The following is a 22,229-nucleotide window of genomic DNA, read 5'->3' as shown; positions in this document are numbered from 1 at the left end:
GCAGCAGGACAGACATCTGTAATTCCCTTCATCATCCTTCTACTAATACTCAAGATGGAGTAGCCTGTCACCTGGCACTGGAGCTACTAGAGTAGCAGGGAAGAAATCTAGACTTTGGAGTCAAGACTGGATTTGAGTCCTGACTCTGTCACTTACTAGCAGTGTATCAACTTCCCTCCACCTAAGTTCCCTCATCAGTGAAAAGAGAGTAATGGAATATACCCTCCTGGCATTATGAAAATGAAGTTAAAATGGAAATGAAAAAATACCTCCCATATACATTGCCTAGACCTGAGGGGGCCCAACGGAGAAGGCAATGGCACCCCATTCCAGTACTCTTCCTGGAAAATCCCATGGATGGAGGAGCCTGGTAGGCTGCAGTCCAAGAGGTCGCTGAGGGTCAGACACGACTGGGCGACTTTGCTTTCACTTTTCACTTTCATGCATTGGAGAAGGAAATGGCAACCCACTCCAGTGTTCTTGCCTGGAGAATCCCAGGGACAGGGGAGCCTGGTGGGCTGCCGTCTCTGGGGTCGCACAGAGTCAGACACGACTGAAGTGACTTAGCAGCAGCAGCAGCAGCAGCAGCAAGGGGGCCCAAAAAATGCAAACTACTTAGTGACTGAACGACTACTTTTACCATTCCCAGCTGACTGCAAGCCTCACGCATCAACACTGCGTCATCTGTGTGAAGTGCTTCCTACAGGGGCTTTCTGATTAAGTCAAGGCATCTACACTTTCATCTCCAAACACTTGTGCATTGAGTCAGGTAAACAAATATACTTTCTCAAACCTAATGTGAAGGTTTTCTTTGTGAATTAGAAAACATGAGTTGGTTCAAGAAACAAGCCTGTGTTGTGGAGGCCACCACCTGGGCCTCTCAAGGACCATCAGCAAGGAAGCTGGAGTGGGCGGCACCAAAAGACAATCATGGTGTGGTTGGTGCCATTACCAGACTAGGCGAAGCGACTGTCGGCAAACCCCAACCTACAAAACTTCTTACACACAATAAGAAAGACCTGTCTTTAACTTGGAAAAGGACTATTTGTGTGATTGTACTCTCAACCCAACTTGGAACTACCTTACCTAACTTTCTACAGAATTTACTCTCCCCACATAATGGAAGTTAACATGTTCATGACATTATCCATTACTGAGCTAACAGGCTACAAATCAATATAACAGAATTCAACTGCTTTGAATCATATTTCTTCAATGGTCCAACTGTGCCCGTGAGCAAACACATCCAGCCTTACACATAAGCACCAAAAATCTGCCACCCCGTAAGTTATGTTCTGTTAGGTTTCTGTTTGCTGCTTTAAAAAAAAAAAAAATCAGTCTTCCCCCCCTTTCCCAGTAGGTATATAGGTAGAAAAATAAATGAAGTCAGCACTCTTTACCTCTTACTAGAATAAACTGTGACTCAAACACCGTGAATGGTTATTTGCAAGGCTATAATTTTTTTAATGACAGATTTTCCTAAAAGAAACCACTATAACATCTGTCCAAGTCCTCCAAGGGAAAACAAAAAAAAAAATACATAAAGATTAAAAGTCTATTACTTCAACAGCACATTGCCAAACACGGACAACTAGGATACAATGCCAAGGAACCTTAAAAAATAACTTGAAAAGACACAATGTTCAAGTCATTCACACGTGTAGGGTCCGCAAAGAACAGGAAAACAAGTCTGAGAACAGTTCTACTTGTGCATGATGAGAATTCTGACTGTACCTCATCCAAGTTCATTCAGATGTCTTAAACTAACAGATGGATGAGCAGAGTTTGTTTTTTTCTTCTTTGCTTGGAGGTGCACACATAGATTAGAGGAAAGGAGAATCTTCCAGATGCTGATTTAAGCACAGCAGGCTTGGTTCTCCTTTGATAAAGTACGAAGGCAGATTCAGTTGACTCAAGCTTTATCAGTTTCCCTAAGAAAAAGTCTTATGCATGCTGAAACAGACAAGTTACTGAATTTGTCATGCTAAGTATTTACAGTCATTTTCATAAAGTGAGCTCAGTAACTTGACAGGATAAAAAAGGTAGTTGTGAATTTCTTGTATAACCTTTTACAGCGTGAATGACTTTGTGGGTAAATGACGCTGAAGTTCAAAGCCCCTCAAACATGTTAACAAGAAATTATTGACTGCATGAAGAGGCACACATTATAGAAAATGCACACTTCACAGGTTCCTGCATAGCAGGAAAGTCGCTACCACTACATAACAAATGGCTATGCCAACAGTTAGAGCTGCCACTCAAGGGTTCAACAGTAGAATTCCCTTAAAACCTCAAGGAGTGTTTGCATCACAGCAAGAAAACCTTTGGGAAAATAAGTATATTTTGTTTGGAAAGATATTTTGCATTGGGCAATTTGAACATCACATAAACAAAACCGTTTTCAAATTGGTTAAGATTTAAGGCAATGCTACTCAGACCTGAGGGGGGGAAAAAACCTACAGAAGTTTGTTTTTCTTCCAAAACTTTTGACAGGTCAGAATCAACATTGGAAAGGATCCCCCCTGCTAAGTATTCAATACACTGTTAGGTATTTGCAGCATTACAAAATAAAATCCACTTTCATACTCTGAATATGAAATGGGCAATTGTTATACACTCTTCCTTGAAAACTGTAAGAAACAAAACAAACAGGGCAGCTTAAGTATTTCATATTAAAAAGTCACATGAACATGAAGACAACTACACCTGGTACACACAAAGGCAGAACCGTCCTCACAAGCTTTGGAGCGCTGTATTCTCTCATGACTGGCTGTGGTGTACTGTGGAACGGTCATGGATTCATAAATTAACATCAACTACAAACTAACGAATGACAAGTAGACACAGTAAATTCAAAAATTTTACATTTTGCTCCTGTTTGGCTGCTAAAGAGCAGCAATTTATATTGATATAAAAACTTCTGACCACAAAGCTTGCTATACAGATAAAGTACATAATCAAAAAGTAAGCAGCAATTGAATTTCTCATTTAAACTTATCTGGTACAGAGTATTTACAGATTTGGGGGGAGAGTTCTCTGAAACCACTACGCTCCTTACTCCTCCTGGCCTCTGCCCACCCCAGCCCCTCCAAATCGAAATCAAGTGTTCTGAACTATATACAACTATACTTTGGCTAAGTGGGCTGGATGGTGCAACTCTTTCCAAGGTCTTGGTCTGGAAAATAGAAACAAAGTCTTGGAAGTCATGTGCAGCCTTCTTTTCTGAGTTGCAGTGTACTGGAGCCAAAAATTTATTTTTTCACGGCAAAGGGCAAAAGGGGCCCCAGCACTTCACTCCCCAACCTGAATGGGCAAGATCTGAAACCACTGGCCTCATGCACCATAACAGGCCACCAGACAAAAAGGAAAGAAAAAGGTCACGACAAAGGCAGCAGCAATCAACACAACTTTCCAACAAAGGAACTTATCCTGCCTGGGCTCCCCCAGAAACAGTGCTCCCTCCTTCTTCTCCCTCCCCTCCCACAAGACAAAATTAATTCACATCACAAGAACTTGGTACTCTGGTTAAGTGGCAGGTAAATATAAGAAAGAGTAAATCTGTCACCTTGTATACCTGAACTGAGACATAAAGCTAACAGAACACAAGACATCACTGTGAAATTAACTTTCTAAAACAGATCCAGTCTACATAGTGTGGCCAATAAAAAGTAAAAAGAATTTGTTCACAATCTGCCTTGTACAGGGTATTTATAGTCTTTCAATGCTATATAAATAAATAGCATTTATATAGCCTAAACATTCAGAGACATGCACTGGGACTTTTTAGGTAGTATGAATTTCTTCACAATCACATGTGCAAATTTTACAGATCACTAAGTGAGTAACTAGTAAGCTTAGGCTGGACCGTGTCTCGTATTATCTAACAAATTTAAGGGGGGTTCAGAATCATCCATAGGTAGAACCAGGCGTGTTCCCCGAATGACCAGTTCATGGTCCCCAAAGGCAAGTTCCCGATCAAAGGCATCTTCAGAACTGTTTCCCATAAGTCTCCTAGGGGCACCGGATGATGCTGACTCAGTGTTCACAGTAGAATCGCCATATGTCAAACTAATATCTCCATCATTGAGGATGAGATCGGAGTCATCGTCTTTCAACTGTTCCTGGTTCTAAATGCAAATAAAACAAGTTTTGAGAATTATTATGAAAGATTAAAGAAACATTTCCAATAGCTGAATTTTCAAGGATGCTGTATTTTCTCTGACCCCACTCGCCCCACTGTGTGCTTACAGACTAAAGTGCTTGACAACTGCCAAAATCTCTAGTGCTTTCTCTTACCTCCTGTCTCCTCTCCCCTCCTTCAGGTAATTAACTCCTACTTATCACTGAGGTTTTCACTTAAAAGTCACTTTCTCCCAGAAGTCTTCTTTGATCATCCAAGGCTAGCTTAGGTGCCCTCTTGTGTTCTTCCCTAGCAGCCTGCACTTAGCCCTCTCCCTACAGTGGCACTTACCCCTTTTCATAGCTGCACATGCAGGGGTCTGCATCACATCTCCCCCCACTAGGCTCTAAATCCCTTGTATGCTGTAGTTCAATCACCTAACAATTTGGGGCACACAGAAAGTATTCACTAAATGTAAGTGCAATTCATTGCTGAATAGGTTTAAATAAATGAAGTGCTCACTTTCATGTCAACAATGCCTAGAAATATTGAACCCTCACTACCCTCACTACATACTTGTCAAGCAGCTCAAAAAGCTTTTGTTCTAATGGAAATTTGGGGGCCAAAAAGAATATAATTACATAAAGTTCCAGAAGACGGAAAAGTGTCCAGGATATATAGTGCCATTTTGGTTAATTAAAAAATGTACATGTGCATAGTGAGAAAGGGTCCGGAAGATTCCCCTGGAGAAGGAAATGGCAACCCCCTCCAGTATTGTTTCCTGAAGAATCCCATGGACAGAGGAGCCTGGTGGGCTACAGCCCACAGGGTCACAAAGAGTCAGACACAACTGAGCAACTAAACCACCACCACATATCAGTAAACAATGATGTCAGAGTCAGCAAGAAATTGCAGCCCTCCAACGTGAGCTGGTGAGCCTGAGGAAACTCAGAAAGGGAAGAATACCTGCCATCCAGCAGCCATCAAACTGCAGCCACAGCCCACAGTGAGCCCCAAGAGAGCTCAGGGTGTGAAAACACAGAATACTGGCCCCACACAGCTGAGGTGCATATCAAAGGAATGCTTTCAGTGAGCCCAGACTCTGCCATCTTTCCACCATAGAAAAGTGCCAGATTCCTTCACTTGGGATATCTGGTTTTCCTTAATTTACAAAAACTTTTGACATTCAGACTTCCCACTCTTTGTTGCAAAATTTCTATATAACCTGGTTCCACCCACCCTACGCCTGAGCTCCAATGCACCCCTCTCTCCCCACTCCCACCTCCAGGGAGCAGTTTTCTCAGGGTTACTTGAGATGCTGCCTCCCAGACTTGAAGTCCCCAAAATTCCAACTTTTAGGTTGTGACTATTTTTTCAGTCAACAATAGAAAAGTCTAGAAGGGTATTCAACAAAATGATGATAGCGAGCTCTACATGATAGGATTGCTAATGGTTTTTATTGTTTTCTTTATGTTTCTGTATTATCTGAAATTTTATTATAATGAGTACTTATTACTTTTAAAAATCAGAAAGTCATTTTATTTAAATGTAGAGTAAGAATCACTGTAAATACTCATGTTGATACAGCAAAAAAAGTCTGTGACTAATACTCCTTGAGGGAAGTAGATAGACACCTCCTACACCCAACTCTATCCTGTGCAGTTAAAAATGTTAAGTTTGTCTAAGACAGTCAAATAGACTGAGGACACTATTAGACTAAAATTTCACATTTGCTGTTGCTGGAAAATTTTAAATTCTTTGTTGTTGCTAGAGATTTGCCTCAACACTCAAAGACAAAGACCTGTAAATTAAAAACCAAAGAAACCTGCTCTACCAACCAGCCATAATCCCTTCCAAGCCAATCCAGCTGTAAATCAAAGCTGTAAGTCTAAGGAGCCTGTCTATCACTTAATTCAGCAATGCCCACAACAAGGCTCTGCGGGGCCTTCACACATCACCAGGGGCTCTTCAGCACCTTCGACTGCCTTTATTAAGTTTGAAGTTTGGGGCAATAGCTACCAAATTTTAAAATGCATATGCCTTTTGACCCAGCGATTTAACCTTTAAAATCTATTCTTTATAACTTTATATTATTGGGTAAACATATACAAGGATATTCACTGAGATTTACCCGGTGGCTCAGATGGTAAAGCGTCTGCCTACAACGTGGGAGACTTGGGTTCAATCCCTGGGTTGGGAAGATCTCCTGGAGAAGGAAATGGCAACCCACTCCAGTATTCTTGCCTGGAAAATCCCATGGACAGAAGAACCTGGTAGGCTACAGTCCATGGGGTCACAAAGAGTAGGACATGACTGAGCGACATTTACTTTACTTTACTATTCACTGTAAACATTGTTTGTAATAACAAAAACACAAAAGGAATGAGACTGACTAGATCAACCTTAGTAAAGCTACACTACGCAGCCACCAATAGAGAGAAGGTTCTCGTGGACTCTTGCAAAGGTATCCATGCTGTGGATCATTAGGTGAAAAAAAAGCAAGTAGCAGGACAATACTATTATGGTCCTCTTAGGGGAAGCACACCGATTGAAACTGCCCACCCTGGTCAGGCACCATAGTAACCATTTGCATGAGTTGTTTTATGACAGTAGATCCTGATAAGGAACACGGAACTAATAAGCCACCACCAACAGGAAGAGTTCGGGAAAAGTCAAAAGGAGACACCACGTGTCCATCCACTTCCCAGAATCTCTCTCGCTAGCATCCATCTTGGCTGAGCGATGTGTGCACCACCAGGAAAGACTCTGAATTAGAATGACTGGCCAAAGACCACCCAGAAACTAATCCCATCACCATAAAACCTGAGACTGCGAGCCACACGGCAAAGCAGTTCTCCTGGGTTCCTTTACCCTACTGCTCTCCACCCAGGTGCCCTTTCCCAATAAAATCTCTTGCTTTGTCAGCACATGTGTCTCCTTGGACAATTCATTTCCGAGTGTTACACAAGAGCCCAGTTTTGGGCCCTGGAAGGGGTCCGCCTCCCTGCAACAATCCCATTGTAAAAAACAATCACAGACAGTTATATACACACATAGAAGTTTGTATAGATAAAATACATCTGGGACTATCCACAATAAACTCTTAAAAAGACTGTCTCTAGGGGATGTGGTGGGAGAAAGAGAGTGACTTTCATTTTTCACTTTGTACATTCTATACTGTTTGAATATCTGGCTGTAAGTATGCTACTTTTGCAATTTAATAAGGAGTCAGCATAACAAAAAATTAAATTAAAAATGAAGTTTTATAGTTGTTCTGGGTTACACTGCATCTCCTTCATCCCCTAGAAATATGAAATCCTAACTCCTAGTATCTGTGAATGTGACCTTATATGGAAGTACAGACTTTGCAAGGGATCATGTTAAGATGAGGTCTTTAGTGTGGGCCCTGATCAAGTATGGCTGGAAGGTGTCCTTATAAAAAGGGGAAATTTGGAGACACAGACCTGCACACATGCACACACACACACACACACACACAGAAAATGCCAGGTAAAGATGAAGACAGAGATCATGGTGACGCATCTTCAAGCCAAGGAATGCCAAAGATGGCCTGCAAACCACTAGAAGCTAGAGAGAGGTCTGGAATAGACTCTCTCTCAGAGCCCTTAGGACCCAACCCTGCTGGCACCTGGACCTCAGACTTCCAGCCTCCAGACTGTGAGACAGTAAATTTCTGCTGTTAAGTTTGGGGTACTCTGTTATGACAGCCCAAGGAAGCAAATAGAACAATGTTGTATTCAGCTATATTCCACAGAACACACAGGCACTGTGGAACTCTTCTGGCTTTTCATGATGGTGAGTGGGTCTCTGGAATCCAAGAGCCAGGCTTCACTGACTTAGCTGACAAAGCTGGCTGACCCCTCAGCAGACAGCCATGTGGGCTAACAGGGTAAAGAGGGAATGGGCACTGTGCTTGCTACGGGAAGCTGGGTAAAGTGGGAGGGAAGGACAAGACAACATGGGGTGTTCCCCCCACCCGACCAGCAGTCAGTGTATAGATTCAACATAACATAGTGCTGCAGGGCACTCCTCCCTGACCCAGGTGCCACCCCAGCTAAGTCTCCCCTTCCCTGTCCATTCTCCATGAGATCTACTCTAAAACACCACAGAGGAGGTCATAAGGAATGTGTATGTGTGTGTGTGGGTGTGCATGCGACACACATCTACACTGTTTTACCACACCCTTGCCTCTCAAGGTGTTACATCAGAATAGTCAAAACTGATGGGTTTTGTTAACATGGGGACTTTATTTGATGTCACAGATTATTTTTGAAGGATTGGGTTAGAAGTAAAGTTTTTAACAAAAAACTTGAAAAACTAAATGCTCATATTTTGAAATAAAAACTGCTTAGCATTTGTCATTTCTTTCTTTGTTGCTAAATCACCAATCTTACATTGGCAGTTAAGGAAAAAATATGGAATCTAGATTATATCTAGGTATGTTCATGCCTCCCATGAGATATAGAATACAGGTAGATAAACTTGCCCTTATATATGAAATAAAAGACTATCCGTTGCACTTTAGGAGCATCAAAAAATGTTTTAGTAATCCTCTCAACATGACTGTGATGATCCAAATTTATAGATTAAAATATATAAAGTTATTATTGAGCTCAGATCACATGCTGCAAATAATTGATTCTCCAGGCAAGAACACTGGAGTGGGTTGCCATTTCCTCCTCCAATGCAGGAAAGTGAAAAGTGAAAGTGAAGTCACTCAGTTGTGTCCAACTCTTAGCGACCCCATGGACTGCAGCCCACCAGGCTCCTCCGCCCATGGGACTTTCCAGGCAAGAGTACTGGAGTGGGTTGCCATTGCCTTCTCCGAAATAACTGAAAACCAGCACAGAAATAGAATTTTTCTTTTTACTAAAATTACTGATAGCAAGATGCTATTCCATATCTGTTTTCAAATGATGTTTCAAACACTGTGAATTATAATAAATTTAGAGATAAATTATATCTATTCCATAAATAATTTATACATAAATTATTATATATAATAAATTTAGAGATTTCAGTGCAGTTTCTAGCTGAGCAACATATGTTTATATTCCTGCTTGTGGATTTTATATCATAAAAGCAAGCAAAGCAAAACAAAACAAAACAAAAAAAGCAGTCACCCATCCACAGAGCAGATACATTTAAATTTAACTTAATGAAGAACTGAGGTTCTAGATGAAACCAACTTACCTCATAGGCCTGGGGACTGGTCAGGCATCTTGCAATGGGGCCGCAGCAGGCAGGCAGGGTGGTGGTAAGAGGAGGCCCGCTGTGCGTCAACAGAGGCTTCAGATAGCTGTGCTGGTTAAGGAAGAGCTGTGTTCTTTATCAATTTAAAAAGAACACCCTGCTTGATTACAATCACTGTCACAGTGTACCCACCACTTCAGATAGCAAATGTCCCACTTCATGACCCTGCTATGTCAGTGAGATAGCAACATTTTAAAATTTTGTAATATTATCTCTGTTTTACAAATATGGAAACTCAGGCTCACAGAAGTCAATGATCTGCCTAAAGTCACACAAGTAAATGGAGGACCAATACTCAAACCCAGATCAGTCTGATTCCAGATCCTATGACCTTTTGACCACTACATCATATTGCCTTTGTGATTTTACTAAAGCCAAAATCACACTCGATTTAGCACCAAAGGAGATACAGAAGAAAGAATACTAAAGAGCCTGAAAAGCGATTAAACATTTCAGTAGTAGAATATAGTAATAAAAATGGTTTTCATTATTTACTATGGATTCAGCTGGCCTCTTCAATGAGTTGAAACTTCAGTATGAAAGGAAATGCAATTCTAAAAACATTTTTAAAAATTATGCATCATGAGTTCCTCTGTCACAGACTCCCATTTTAGCATTCATCTATTCTCCAAAAATAAAAATAAAAACAGATGCAATAATATATTTGATACTTGAAAGGAAAAAAGAGAGAATCACAAGAAAAAGCAGAGAAAGGGAGAAAGACACATATACATATTCCCTACTTTCTAAAATTACAACCTAAGTTTGTTCTCAATTAAAAATGAAGAAATTTACATAAATTCCCATACACTCTAAGATTAAAGTATTTTGTATAAACACACTTATACAGTTCATAAAACATCTTGCCACACAAAAATCACTGAAAATCTCGAATGATGAATTGTACTACTGCATCAAGATCTTAGTTCAGTGGTACTTAACAGGGTACTTAGTACTGAGGCTAATAAGTCTTGTTGTTTAACTCTACAAGAACAAATTCCCTAAAAACTAAAACTTATCAAATATTGACCAAAAAATCTGAATGCTCCAGTATCCATTAAACAAACTAAAACATTGCTCATACAAAAAGCTCCAGGCCCAGAAAGCTTCACTGGTTAAAATCTTCCTGGTACTTAAGAAACAACACCAAGCTTACATAACGTCCTCCACAAAACAGAAAAAGAGAAAAATTCTTCCCTACTTGTTTTATAAAATTAGCACAGTCTTATTATAGAAACTTGATAAGGATATTACAAGAAAAAAAATCACAAGCCAATACTCATGAAAATAGACACAAAATATTAGCAACTAAATCCAGTGTCACACAATGAATAACATATCATGATCAAATGGGATTTGTTCCACCAATCTAAGGTTGGCTTAACATTCAAACAATGAATGAAAATCAGCAAGATAAAACACTAAAGGAGAAAAAAATAAACACGTGATCATTTCAATTGATGCAGGAAAAGGGTCTGATAATATTCAATACCTATTTATGATAAGAACTCTCAGCAAACTAGAAAAAAAGGGAATTTTCTTAAATTGATCAAAGATATCTCAAAAACTTACAGCTAATATCATACTTAACGGTGAAATATTGAAAAATATCCCTTGAGGTCAGGAATAAGACAAGAATGCCCACTATCATCGCTTATATTTACCATTGTATTGGGAGGGTCCAGCCACTATCAGTTCAGTTCACTCACTCAGTTGGGTCGAACTCTTTGCGACCCCAAGGACTGCAGCATTCCAGGCTTTCTTGTGCATCACCAACTCCCAGAGCTTGCTCAAACTCATGTCCATCGAGTTGGAGATGCCATCCAACCATCTCTTCCCCTGTCACCCCCTTCTTCTGCCTTCAATCTTTCCTAGCATCAGGGTCTATTCCAATGAGTCAGTATTTCACATCAGGTGGTAAAAGTATTGGAGCTTCAGCTTCAACATCAGTCCTTCCAGTGAATATTCAGGACTAATTCCCTTTACCATTGACTAGTTTGATTTCCTTGCAGCCCAAGGGACTCTCAAGAATCTTCTCCAATATCACAATTCAAAAGCATCAATTCTTCGGCACTCAGCTTTCTTTATGGTCCATCTCTCACATCCATACATGACTACTGGAAAAACCATAGCTTTGACTAGATGGACCTTTGTCAGCAAAGTAATGTTGCTGCTTTTTAATATGCTGTCTAGGTTGGTCATTGCTTTTCTTCCAAGGAGCAAGCGTCTTTTAATTTCATGGCTGCAGTCACCATCTGCAGTGATTTTGGAGCTCAAGAAAATAAAATCTGTCACTGTTTCCACTGTTTCCCAATCTATTTGCTATGAACCGATGGGACCAGATGTCATGATCTTTGCTTTCGGAATGTTAGGTTTTTAGCCAGCTTTTTCACCCTCCTCTTTCCTTTCACTTTCATCAAGAGACTCTTTAATTCTGCCATAAGAGTGGTGTCATCTATGTATCTGAAGTTATTAATATTTCTCCTGGCAATCTTGATCCCAGCTTGTGCTTCATCAAGTCTGGCATTTTGCATGATGTACTCTGCATAGAAGTTAAATAAAACAGCCTTGACATACTCCTTTCCCAACTGGGAACCAGTCTGTTGTTCCATGTCCAGTTTTAACTGTTGCTTCTTGACCTACAAACAGATTTCTCAGGAGGCAGGTAAGGTAGTCTGGTATTCCCATCTCTTTCAGAATTTTCCACAGTTTATTGTGATCCACATAGTCAAAGGCTTTGGCATAGTCAATAAAGGAGAAATAGATATTTTTCTGAAACTCTCCTGCTTTTTCCATGATCCAGCAGATGCTGGCAATTTGATCTCTGGTTCCTCTGCCTTTTCTAAAACCAGCTTGAACATCAGGGATTTCACAGTTCATGTACTGCTGAAGTCTGGCTTGAAGAATTTTGAGCATTTCTTTCCTAGCATGTGAGATGAGTGCAATTGTGTGGTAGTTTGAGCATTCTTTGGCATTGCCTTTCTTTGGGATTGGAATGAAAACTGACCTTTTCTAGTCCTGTGGCCACTGCTGAGTTTTCCAAATGTGCTGGCTTATTGAGTGCAGCACTTTCACAGCATCATCTTTCAGGATTTGAAAGAGCTCAACTGGAATTCCATCACCTCCACTAGCTTTGTTCACAGTGATGCTTTCTAAGGCCCACTTGACTTCACATTCCAGGATGTCTGGCTCTAGGTGAGTGATCACACCATCGAGATTATCTGGGTCGTGAAGCTCTTTTTTGTGCAGCTCTCCTGTGTATTCTGGCCACCTCTTCTTAATCACTTCTGTTCCTGTTAGGCCCATACCATTTCTGTCCTTTACTGTGTCCATCTTTGCATGAAATGTTCCCTTGGTATCTCTAATTTTCTTGAAGAGATCTCTAGTCTTTCCTATTTTTATTGTTTTCCTCTATTTCTTTGCATTGATCGCTGAGGAAGGTTTTCTTATATATCCTTGCTATTCTTTGGAACTCTGCATTCAGATGGGTATATCTTTCCTTTTCTCCTTTGCCTTTAGCTTCTATTCTTTTCTCAGCTATTTGTAAGGCCTCCTCAGACAACCCTTTTGCCTTTTTGCATTTCTTTTTCTTGGGGATGGTCTTGATCACTGCCTCCAGTACAAAGTCACGAACCTCCATCCATAGTTCCAGGTACTCTGTCTATCAGATCTAAGCCCTTGAATCTATTTGTCATTTCCACTATATAATCATAAGAGATTTGATTTAAGTCATACCTGAATGGTCTAGTGCTTTTCCTTACTTTCTTCAATTTAAGTGTGAATTTTGCAATAAGGAGTTCATGATCTGAACTCTAGTCCCATCACTTCATGGCAAATAGAGGGGAAAAAGTAGAAGTAGTGACAGATTTTTTTTGGAGGATCCAAAACCACTGTGGATGGTGACTGCACCCATTAAATTAAAAGATGCTTGCTCCTTGGAAGAAAATCTATGACAAACCTAGATAGCATAATAAAAAAGCAAAGACATCAGTCTGTTGACAATGGTCCAAATAGTCAAAGCTATTGTTTTTCCAGTAGTCATGTACAGATGTAAGAGTTGGATCATAAAGAAGGCTGAGCACCAAAGAACTGATGCTTTCAAATTGTGGTGCTGGAGAAGAATCTTGAGAGTCCCTTGGATAGCAAGGAAATCAAACCAGTCAATCCTAAAGGAAATTAGTCCTAAATATTCATTGGAAGGACTGATGCTGAAGCTGAAGCTCCAATACTTTGGCCACCTGATGCGAAGTACTGACTCACTGGAAAACACCCTGATGCTAGGAAAAGTTGAAGGCAAAAGGAGAAGGGGGCAGCAGTGGATGAGATGGTTAGATAGCAACACTGACTCAATGGACATGAGTTTGAGTAAACTCCAGGAGATGGTGAAGGACAGGGAAGCCTGGCGTTCTGTAGTCCATGGGGTAGCAAAGAGTTGAACACAAGTTAGCAACTGAAAAACAATACCATAGATATGCATTCATTCGTGTTTCCATATATTAGAGTCTTTCCAGAAATTGAATATAAAAATCTAGCAAACAGAATATAGTAAGTAGCAGCTTCTAATGATAAGTGTCAAGTGCATTTTTCTTAAACATAGAAGGTTTTGATCAGAAAGTCAAAAGCAAGGAAAAAGGATTTTACATAGTTGTCCCAAATTCACTTCAACAGAACATAAACTAGGTTTTGATTCACTTCAAGTCTCAGCCAGAAAGAACTCCATAGTCCCTTTATCTAGTTCAATTTTCAAATAAGAAATTAATTTTAATAAATAGTGAGTGATACAATTTTTTAAAAGGCATGATTTAGGGACTTCCCTGGTGGGCCAGTGATTAAGACTTCACCTTCCAATGCAAGGGGGTTGGGTTTGCTCTGGTCCAGGAGCTAAGATCCCACATGCCTCTTGGCCAAAAAACCAGAAGCAGAAGCAGTACTGTAATAAATTTAATAAAGACTTCAAAAATAGTTCACATAAAAAGTATCTTTAAAAAATTTTTTTAAAAAGCATGATTTAAACAGGTTATTATATATAACCTGACTTAAAGTATAGCTATGAAGAAGACTGTTACAATAGGACAAGAAAGAAATCTGGTAAATAATGAAGCACTGGCATTCTGAATGGAGAGGAGAATCTTCCAGTCTTTGGAAAGGTCAGAGAAAAGACATCAGTGACTACTGCAGTATCCAGCATCGCTGAGTTTCTCATTCCCATGTTTCTTCCTAAGCCTGCCTTTCCTCTTTTACCCTAGCAAACACACTAACAAACACCAACAAATTCCTCTTGCGGCATTCACTCAATTAGCTAAAAGACAATAAATATTAAAGTTTACTCCATAAATAAACCTATATAGCAAAGCAAGTCTATCATAAAGGCTCTTGAGTCCCTGCACATAGCCAGCTTTTGCAATAATCAGTCCCTACTGGCTTCATGGGTTTCAGAGGAATTCATCCGTGTGTGTGGGTAACCTTCTCCACTACACTGAAGGGGAAAAGGAAGACCAAAGGTATGTTTTATATTTCAGTTCAGGAAGAGAGTAGTCAAAACAGTTGTTCCATTAAATTGTAATCATTCATATTCATACTGTTTTTTTCTAAATTAAGGATACTTGTGATCAAAGTTATACCACATCCGGAAGAGCCACGCGCTCTCTGCTTTGGTAGTTCTTCTTTCACTTTCAGGAATACCCTGCAAACAGACAATAAATAAGTCAATATATACATAAAGACAAAAAACACATTCATTTAAGAGTCATTGCTTTGTAGAATTACAAATATAGCCTAATTTAAGAGCTTGTATATTGCAGCTTAGGAATAAGAAACTGAAGTGTTTTTCTGAACACTTCTATTACTCAGGCTGCTTCCTGATTTATGAGTTGACTGGCATTTAGAAAAATTAATGTGGGATAATCCACCCCCTAAATCTGAAAGCTTTACACCCACAATGTGAACTGCACCTTAAGTGGAAAACATCCCATCAACATTCTGATCTTTGGGAGTTGTCATGGGTCCCAAAACTAACTGGCATTTTCAAAGATGCTACTATGTTGTTAGAACACTAGCAAAATTTAAGTAGGGAAATTCCATGGTAAGCCAGGCTGGGTAGGAGGGAAAACTAACACAGCCAGAAGATCTCTTCAAAAACAGCTCCCCCCAAAACATAAACTGCATCCTCATGTATAACACGGAGAAGTTAGCAGTGGCGCTGTAAAGCCATCTGGTTCATCTCGGCTCTGATGTGAACTAGTTGGGCAAGTCCCTTCCCCTCCCAGCCTGAGTTTTTTCATGAATACAATGTGAACCTTACTCAAAGGCTCTTTCCAGCATGAATGTTCTGTTTCCAAGATTTTCGAAGAGTACAGTTTAGATTCTGGGTTTGGTTCCTGTTTTTCCTGATCCTCAAAATAAGTGAATCTTCCTCTCAGTAGGAATCAAAACACACAATACAAAAAGTCTGAGAACAATGCACAGGCTTACAGTGTTTCCTTTCACATCAGGAGGCATTAGTTTGTATAGCTCCACTTTCTGAAGAGCAACAAATCTACAAACCTCACGATCCCCTCACCACATGAACACCTGTAAACCTAACCCCTACATGTTCCATAGTTACTAAAATCTTCCTCTGTGCTTCCCAGTGGACACTTGAAATATTGAGTAAACAATATACTGAGCCAAGGTATCCACAGTTTTGAGGGCAAAGTAAAAATGACATTTTTTTCTGGATGTCACAGTTGGTACTCACCTACCTGGCTCTTTCCCTGTCACTCCATTTGTCCTCTGTGGTGACAGAGGGGACATAACAGGTAGAGGCATACACAGATGGTGATCAAGCATTGGTCTGGGGAGCTGTCTGATCACTACTCTTGTTTCGACATAGGGGTAGAGGCACTGAGGGGCTATTACCCTTTGGAAACGACCCCAGGAACTCAGCATCATGGGAACTCACCCAGCCTGGTTTGTACAATTATTTCAAGCCCATGAAATTATACTTTAAGGTTCTGACCACAAAAGAGGCAGGGGCATCCTAGGTCACATACAAACTCATCACTCGATAGCTAGCAAAATTAGCATTCAGGAAATGAATCTGACAAAATTTTTTTTTTTAAATTACACTCTGAAGACAAGTAGACCAGGGCCTGTTTCAGACAAGAAAGAGAACTGTTGTTTTAAAAGAGATGCTTTCCATTTTCAAAAACCTCATTTCTGTGATTTCCCATCTCATGTCTAGGGCAGAGGCACCTATTCAGCTGTGCTCAGAAAGCATTAAAAGGTGGAAGGAAAATACCAGAAAAAGGTGGTCAGTCTAGAGAAAGCACTGAGTTACAATGCACTAGTCTACGAAGTTCTGGTTCAAGGAAACAATAGAGAAAGCGACACATGAGTGTAAGCAAGGAAACACGGGCAGGGCTGAGGCAGAGGGTAGGAAAGCACATTCTCCTGAACAGACAGGGAAGCCTGGCTGAAGAGCCCAAGGCTTCCAGGCAGTTCTCAAGGGCAGCTGCTGGTCGTCCAATTTGAAAGTTGCACAGGAAAAGCAGCTGGAGTGGGGCTTACATCAGAGACAAAACTTCATGCGCAAACCAAAATGGAAAAAGGCTCCCCGTGCCAGAACAGTCACTTGAAAACCCACGAGTGCTTAAGGGACTGCTCTTGTCTGTGGCCAAAGCCCAGCCTTGCCCACAGATAGTGGAGCTGTCACCCTTGATAACCACATGCGGCCTAAAATTCAGTTTTGTCTCTATCGAGCAGTGAGAAAAGCCAGGAATGACATGATGTCAGTTAAAAGCTGATGCAAATAGGACAGGATCTAAATAACAGTGGCATGAAGTCTACAGTAGATTTGTTTTCTTTCCAAGCAACCACACAATCGACAGAAATGCCAGGACAACACAAATGCATATTTACCAAGTGTTCTTGGTCTGAATCAACACCAACCCTAAAAGAAAACACAAAAGGCAAATGAGATCTTGAAGCCAAAAAAAAAAAATGCCTATTCACATATGAGCACTCTTAGGCAACTACTTTTCTCAACACAGAAGCTATGAAATGACTAATATTTTTGTGCTTCTCAATGGCTGCTGCTGTAGACTTTTGGCTCCTGCCACTTTCCTTAGCAACAGCTCCTAGGGCAAGCAGGGTCTACTAACCTTCTCTTCCTGCAAGCCAATCCCACTTACCAGTTTCAGAAAAAATAACTTTTTCTTTGGTAACCAAGTCCACAATAAGCAGGAGTCAGGGCAAGCAGTGCTGCCCCAGTGGCTGAATAAGAACTCTAGGGCAGTTCCACAAACAAGGCTGGCCCATTGCAGTTCCGGGAGGAAGCTGCATGTTTTCAGACCTCTCAGCTCTCCTGGCCACATTCTGTTATGATTACTGAAGAGAAGGTCCAATTCCAGGGTGTTTTTCCATAGGCGAATGTATAGCCATTAGCCTTGGTTCTTCATGATTCTTTTTTATCTGCTTTCCATATCTCAGGGAACAGCTTCATTATGAGAAGCTCTCTTTGACTCCTCTATATCCTCAATCTGAGCATTTACCACCTCTGTTCATTCTCCCTCTAAACTGTCTCTCAGATCCTCTCTCCTTTCCATTTCAACTGCTCAAGCTGGGACCTCATTCAGACTCACATCATCTGGGGCAATTGGGTGTAAGGGTCCCCCACTGCCAGGCTCTCCCTGAGAGTTAGCTATCTCAAGCAGAGAGCTCACTGGCTTACTACCTTTACAAAAGTCTCTGAGAGCAGCTTGTAACTCAGAGGGTCAGGTCTAAAGTCCTTTGTGTGGCATTCAAGACTCTTCAAATTAGCCACCCCTGCTGCTCTGGCCCAGTTTTCCCCTCACCCTCGCCCAAACACCTGCTGGTAGTGACCCGACTGCTCCTTGCCCCAGACCCTGTCTTCTCCTGAGCTTCCATGTCTCTGCTTGGGCTGCTCCCTCTATTTGAGCTGTACTGTCCCTTATTTTGTTCTCCTTTTTTGAGTTCCAAAGGAACCATTCTATGACCCCTTCAGTCAGGATCATTTTTCCTCTGGGCTTTTACAGTACTTTCTAATTCTTTTATTATAATACTTAGTACAGTAGAGTATAGTTATTTACCTGTCAGTCTCCCCAGACAAGACTGTGAGCTCCTTGAGGGTAAAGGTCATGTCCCAATTCATCTCTGTATCCCCAGAGTCTAGCACAGTACCTGACACACAATAGGTGCTCAAATGTTTATCAATTAAGGCCACTACTACAGAACACAGGAAAAATAGCAGTGTGAGAAGCTGCAGCAGGAGCAGCCTAGTAACACCAAAGGGAGGAAAATGATGCACGACCTTATCTGGAAGGCAAGAGAATCAGGGCCAAATACTTGAAAAACAGATGGTCATAACCAGATTCTGAATTCCAAGAAATGCTCATTTCTTCTTTGTTAAGACGGCCAGAAGCTATTTAATACCTCCTTCGCCATATTAAACTCTAACCACATCTGTGTATCTCAAGTGACATCTAGTGGTCTTGACAACACAAGTTTAATTCTCAGATGGAAGAGTGTTGGAGGCCAAGTTAACATAATAAACATTTATCAGAGCAGTTACTACCTGCCAGGCACTGTGCTAAGCATAGGGCATAGACATGATTTACACACAGCCCTGCCCTCCAGGAGTTCACAGACTGGTGGGAAAGACAGACATAACTAGAGCGCAATCCCCAAGGGCTCTGCAGTCCAGGAGAGCTGGGTTCCAATCCGACCTCAGCTCCTTTCTAGCTGTTTGAACTTAGTCAAGTCATGCAACCCTATGAACCACAGTTCTATCAACTGAGAAATGGGGGTACTGGCCCCCATGCAGAGTTGCTGCAAGGATTAAACAAGAAAATGTGTCTAAAGATTTTAAAACAGTGATACATCATTGTTGTTGTTCAGTCACTCAGTTGTGTCCAACTCTTTCTGACCCTGTGGACTGCAGCACGCCAGACTTCCCTGTCCTTCATCATTAACACTTGCTAAATGGTAGCTCTTATAATAACATCATCATTACAAGGCTGACTGAAAACAGTGCTATAATAGAGGTACTCTACAGTAAGCAGACGGAAGAGTGGTTCTGAGAGAAAAGAAGAGGGTGAAAGGAGGCGGTGTTTGAGCTATGTCGTTTCCTGGGAGTGGAAGAGCATTCCAGGCAGAGCCAACAGTGTGAGCAAAGGCTCAGAGATGGAGAAGTGCAAACTATGTGTGGTACACAACAAGGAGCCAAAGGTGACTGTCACAAACTATGCAAAAGGACAGAGGAAGAGCTGGCTGGCTCTCACTCCCTGAGGAGCCACTGTCCACACAACAGGACAGATGACATCCCGTTCTTGCTTTGAAATCCTACAAGACCGCCAACTGGATTTTATTTATTTTCAAACAGAAAAGTTTATTTTTAAGATATTCTTATTTTATTTATACTACATTTTCTTTTTAATGGCTACACTGGGTCTTCGTTGCTGCGTGAGGGTTTTCTCTAGTTGTGGCGAGTGGGGGCTACTCTCAAGTTGTGGTATATGGGCTCCTCATGCAGTGGTTTTTCTTGTTGCGGAGCACAGGCTCTAGGGCACCCAAGCTTAGTAGTTGTGGTGCACAGGCTTAGCTGCTCCAACGCATGTGGAATCTTGTTGGACCAGGGATCGAACCCCTGTCTCCTGCACTGGCAGGCGAATTCTTTACCACTGGACCACCAGGGAAGTTCCAAGTGGATTTTAAAATCCAGACTCCTTACTGTGTCCTACTAGAATCAATAGCCAGAGAAGGCAATAGCACCCCACTCCAGTACTCCTGCCTGGAAAATCCCACGGACGGAGAAGCCTGGAAGGCTGCAGTCCATGGGGTCGCTGAGGGTCGGACACGACTGAGCGACTTCACTTTCACTTTTCACTTTCACGCACTGGAGAAGGAAACGGCAACCCACTCCAGTGTTCTTGCCTGGAGAATCCCAGGGACAGGGGAGCCTGGTTGGCTGCCGTCTATGGGGTCGTACAGAGTCGTACACGACTGAAGTGACTTAGCAGCAGCAGCAGCAGCAGCAGCAGCAGCAGCAGCAGCAGAACCAATAGCAGGGCTTCACCGACCAAGCCAAGTTGCTGCACCTCCTGCTTTTGTGAATAAAGTCTTGTGGGAGCATGGCCATGGCGACTGATTCATGTATTGTCTATGGGGCTTTCATGCTGGAGTTGAGTAGTTGAGACAGAGACCATATGGCCTTCAAAGCCTAAAATATTATTCCCTGGCCCCTGACAGGACACATTTGTCAAGACCTGCCCCTGAAGGATCTTGCCCACCTTGTTTCCTACCTCCCTTTTGGTTACTATATTCCAGCTAGGTCGGCTTTTTTCCTTTTCATTTAACAGGCTGTTTGTTCCTGCCTCAGGACCTTTGTACTTGCTCTCCCCTCTGCCTGGACCACTATTCTTTCTGCTCACTGCTTAACTGGCATTATCTTTTCATTCAGGTATCCTAAGCTCAAATGTAACCTCAGAGACACCTTTCTTGAGCTCCATCTATAAAATACACTCTATGCCCACCTACTATCATAGCACCTTGTTTGCCATCAGAGCATTTAACATCATCTAAAATAGTCATCTTCATTTACTTACTTGCTAGTTTACTATCTGTCTTCTCCCACTGCAGTACAGACTTTATGAGACCAAAGACCTTTTCTATCTTGTTACTACCACTGTACCTCTCCAGATCAGGGTCTCTTAACCTTTGCAGTACCAACATTTTGGCTCAGATTATTCTTTGGTGTGGGGGCTACTCTGTGTACTTGTGGGATGTTCAGCAGTATCCTTGGATTCTACCAACAAGATGCCAGTAGCAGCCCCCTCTCTTTGATTGTGACAATCAGAAATGTCTCCAGGCATTGCCAAATGCCCTTGTGTGGAATTGCCGCCAGTTGACAGCCACTAAATTTTACCTTAAAACAGCAATGGGAACATGGTTGGTGCTAAATTAGTATTCATTGAATAAATGAATAAAATGCACATTTGAAGTATTGTACTAAGAGCTTTACAGACATGAGCTCAGGAATCCTTACAACAACCCTGGAGGAAAGTACTATCACACATGTTACCGACAGAGAAGCTGAGGCTTAGGAAGGTTAAAGAACTTGCTCAAGATCACAGAATTACTAAACAAAGGGGCAAGAACTCAAAGTCAAGCCTAATCCTGCATATATGTTAAAACTGAAGGACTTTTTAGTATTCTCACAATTATACTCAACAAATTTGGTGGGAGGTAAAACAAATTTAAATTCCAGTCTCTGCAAAGAGGCCAAAAAACCCCCAAACAACATTAATAATAGTTAACCTAAGACTGTAAGATAATGTATACAACTGAATGTCAAACAGGACAGGCAAGATGGGGCCAAAGAGCTTGCAAAGCTGGTGAGGTGGATTCAGCTTTATGTGAGTAGGTAGGTTTTTGGGGAGTTTTTTCTGGGGGGGTGGGGTAAACAAGGGTATTTGGTTTAGTACGTGTGAAAGGCAGTTAGGGAAGAGAACTGATTCTACTTAAACACTGAGACTCCACTTAAGAGTGTTATTTTTCCTAAATTATCTTACATTTAGCTTTGGCTTTGTTTTCCTTAGTAGAATAAGGAAGAACCTTCATTTTAAAACTCTTGATGAAAAAAAAAAAAGGAGCTTAATCCTTCCAAAATGGTCCATCTTCATTTTTTGATGCAGACGTCTAGGACAAATCAAGTGAGACTGGAGGCTCCTCTGTCCACCATTAATGGTATTTATGAGCTTGAACAACTAGAAACTTTTAAAGCCTCTATTTTCCCACATGTAAAAAGGAGTGATTGTGATTAGATAAATATATAAAA

The 22,229-nt window shown here is 41.3% G+C and overlaps 1 protein-coding gene across 1 annotated transcript in view; it reads right to left on the bottom strand.

The window, feature by feature from the left end:
* Positions 1–1,500: 1,500 nt before the first annotated feature.
* Positions 1,501–22,229, bottom strand: part of SLC9A6 (solute carrier family 9 member A6) — a 50,778-nt gene continuing 30,049 nt past the window's right edge. The window contains 6 exon segments of the mRNA XM_052662926.1: positions 1,501–4,127; positions 9,335–9,440; positions 14,998–15,077; positions 17,294–17,324; positions 18,484–18,497; positions 18,499–18,574. Coding sequence (XP_052518886.1) covers positions 3,855–4,127; positions 9,335–9,440; positions 14,998–15,077; positions 17,294–17,324; positions 18,484–18,497; positions 18,499–18,574 — 580 coding nt within the window. The 3' untranslated portion in view covers positions 1,501–3,854.

This window comes from Budorcas taxicolor, chromosome X (assembly GCF_023091745.1).
Source record: "Budorcas taxicolor isolate Tak-1 chromosome X, Takin1.1, whole genome shotgun sequence".
NCBI classification, from domain to species: domain Eukaryota; kingdom Metazoa; phylum Chordata; class Mammalia; order Artiodactyla; family Bovidae; genus Budorcas; species Budorcas taxicolor.
This window is presented reverse-complemented; position numbering and strand designations above follow the sequence as displayed.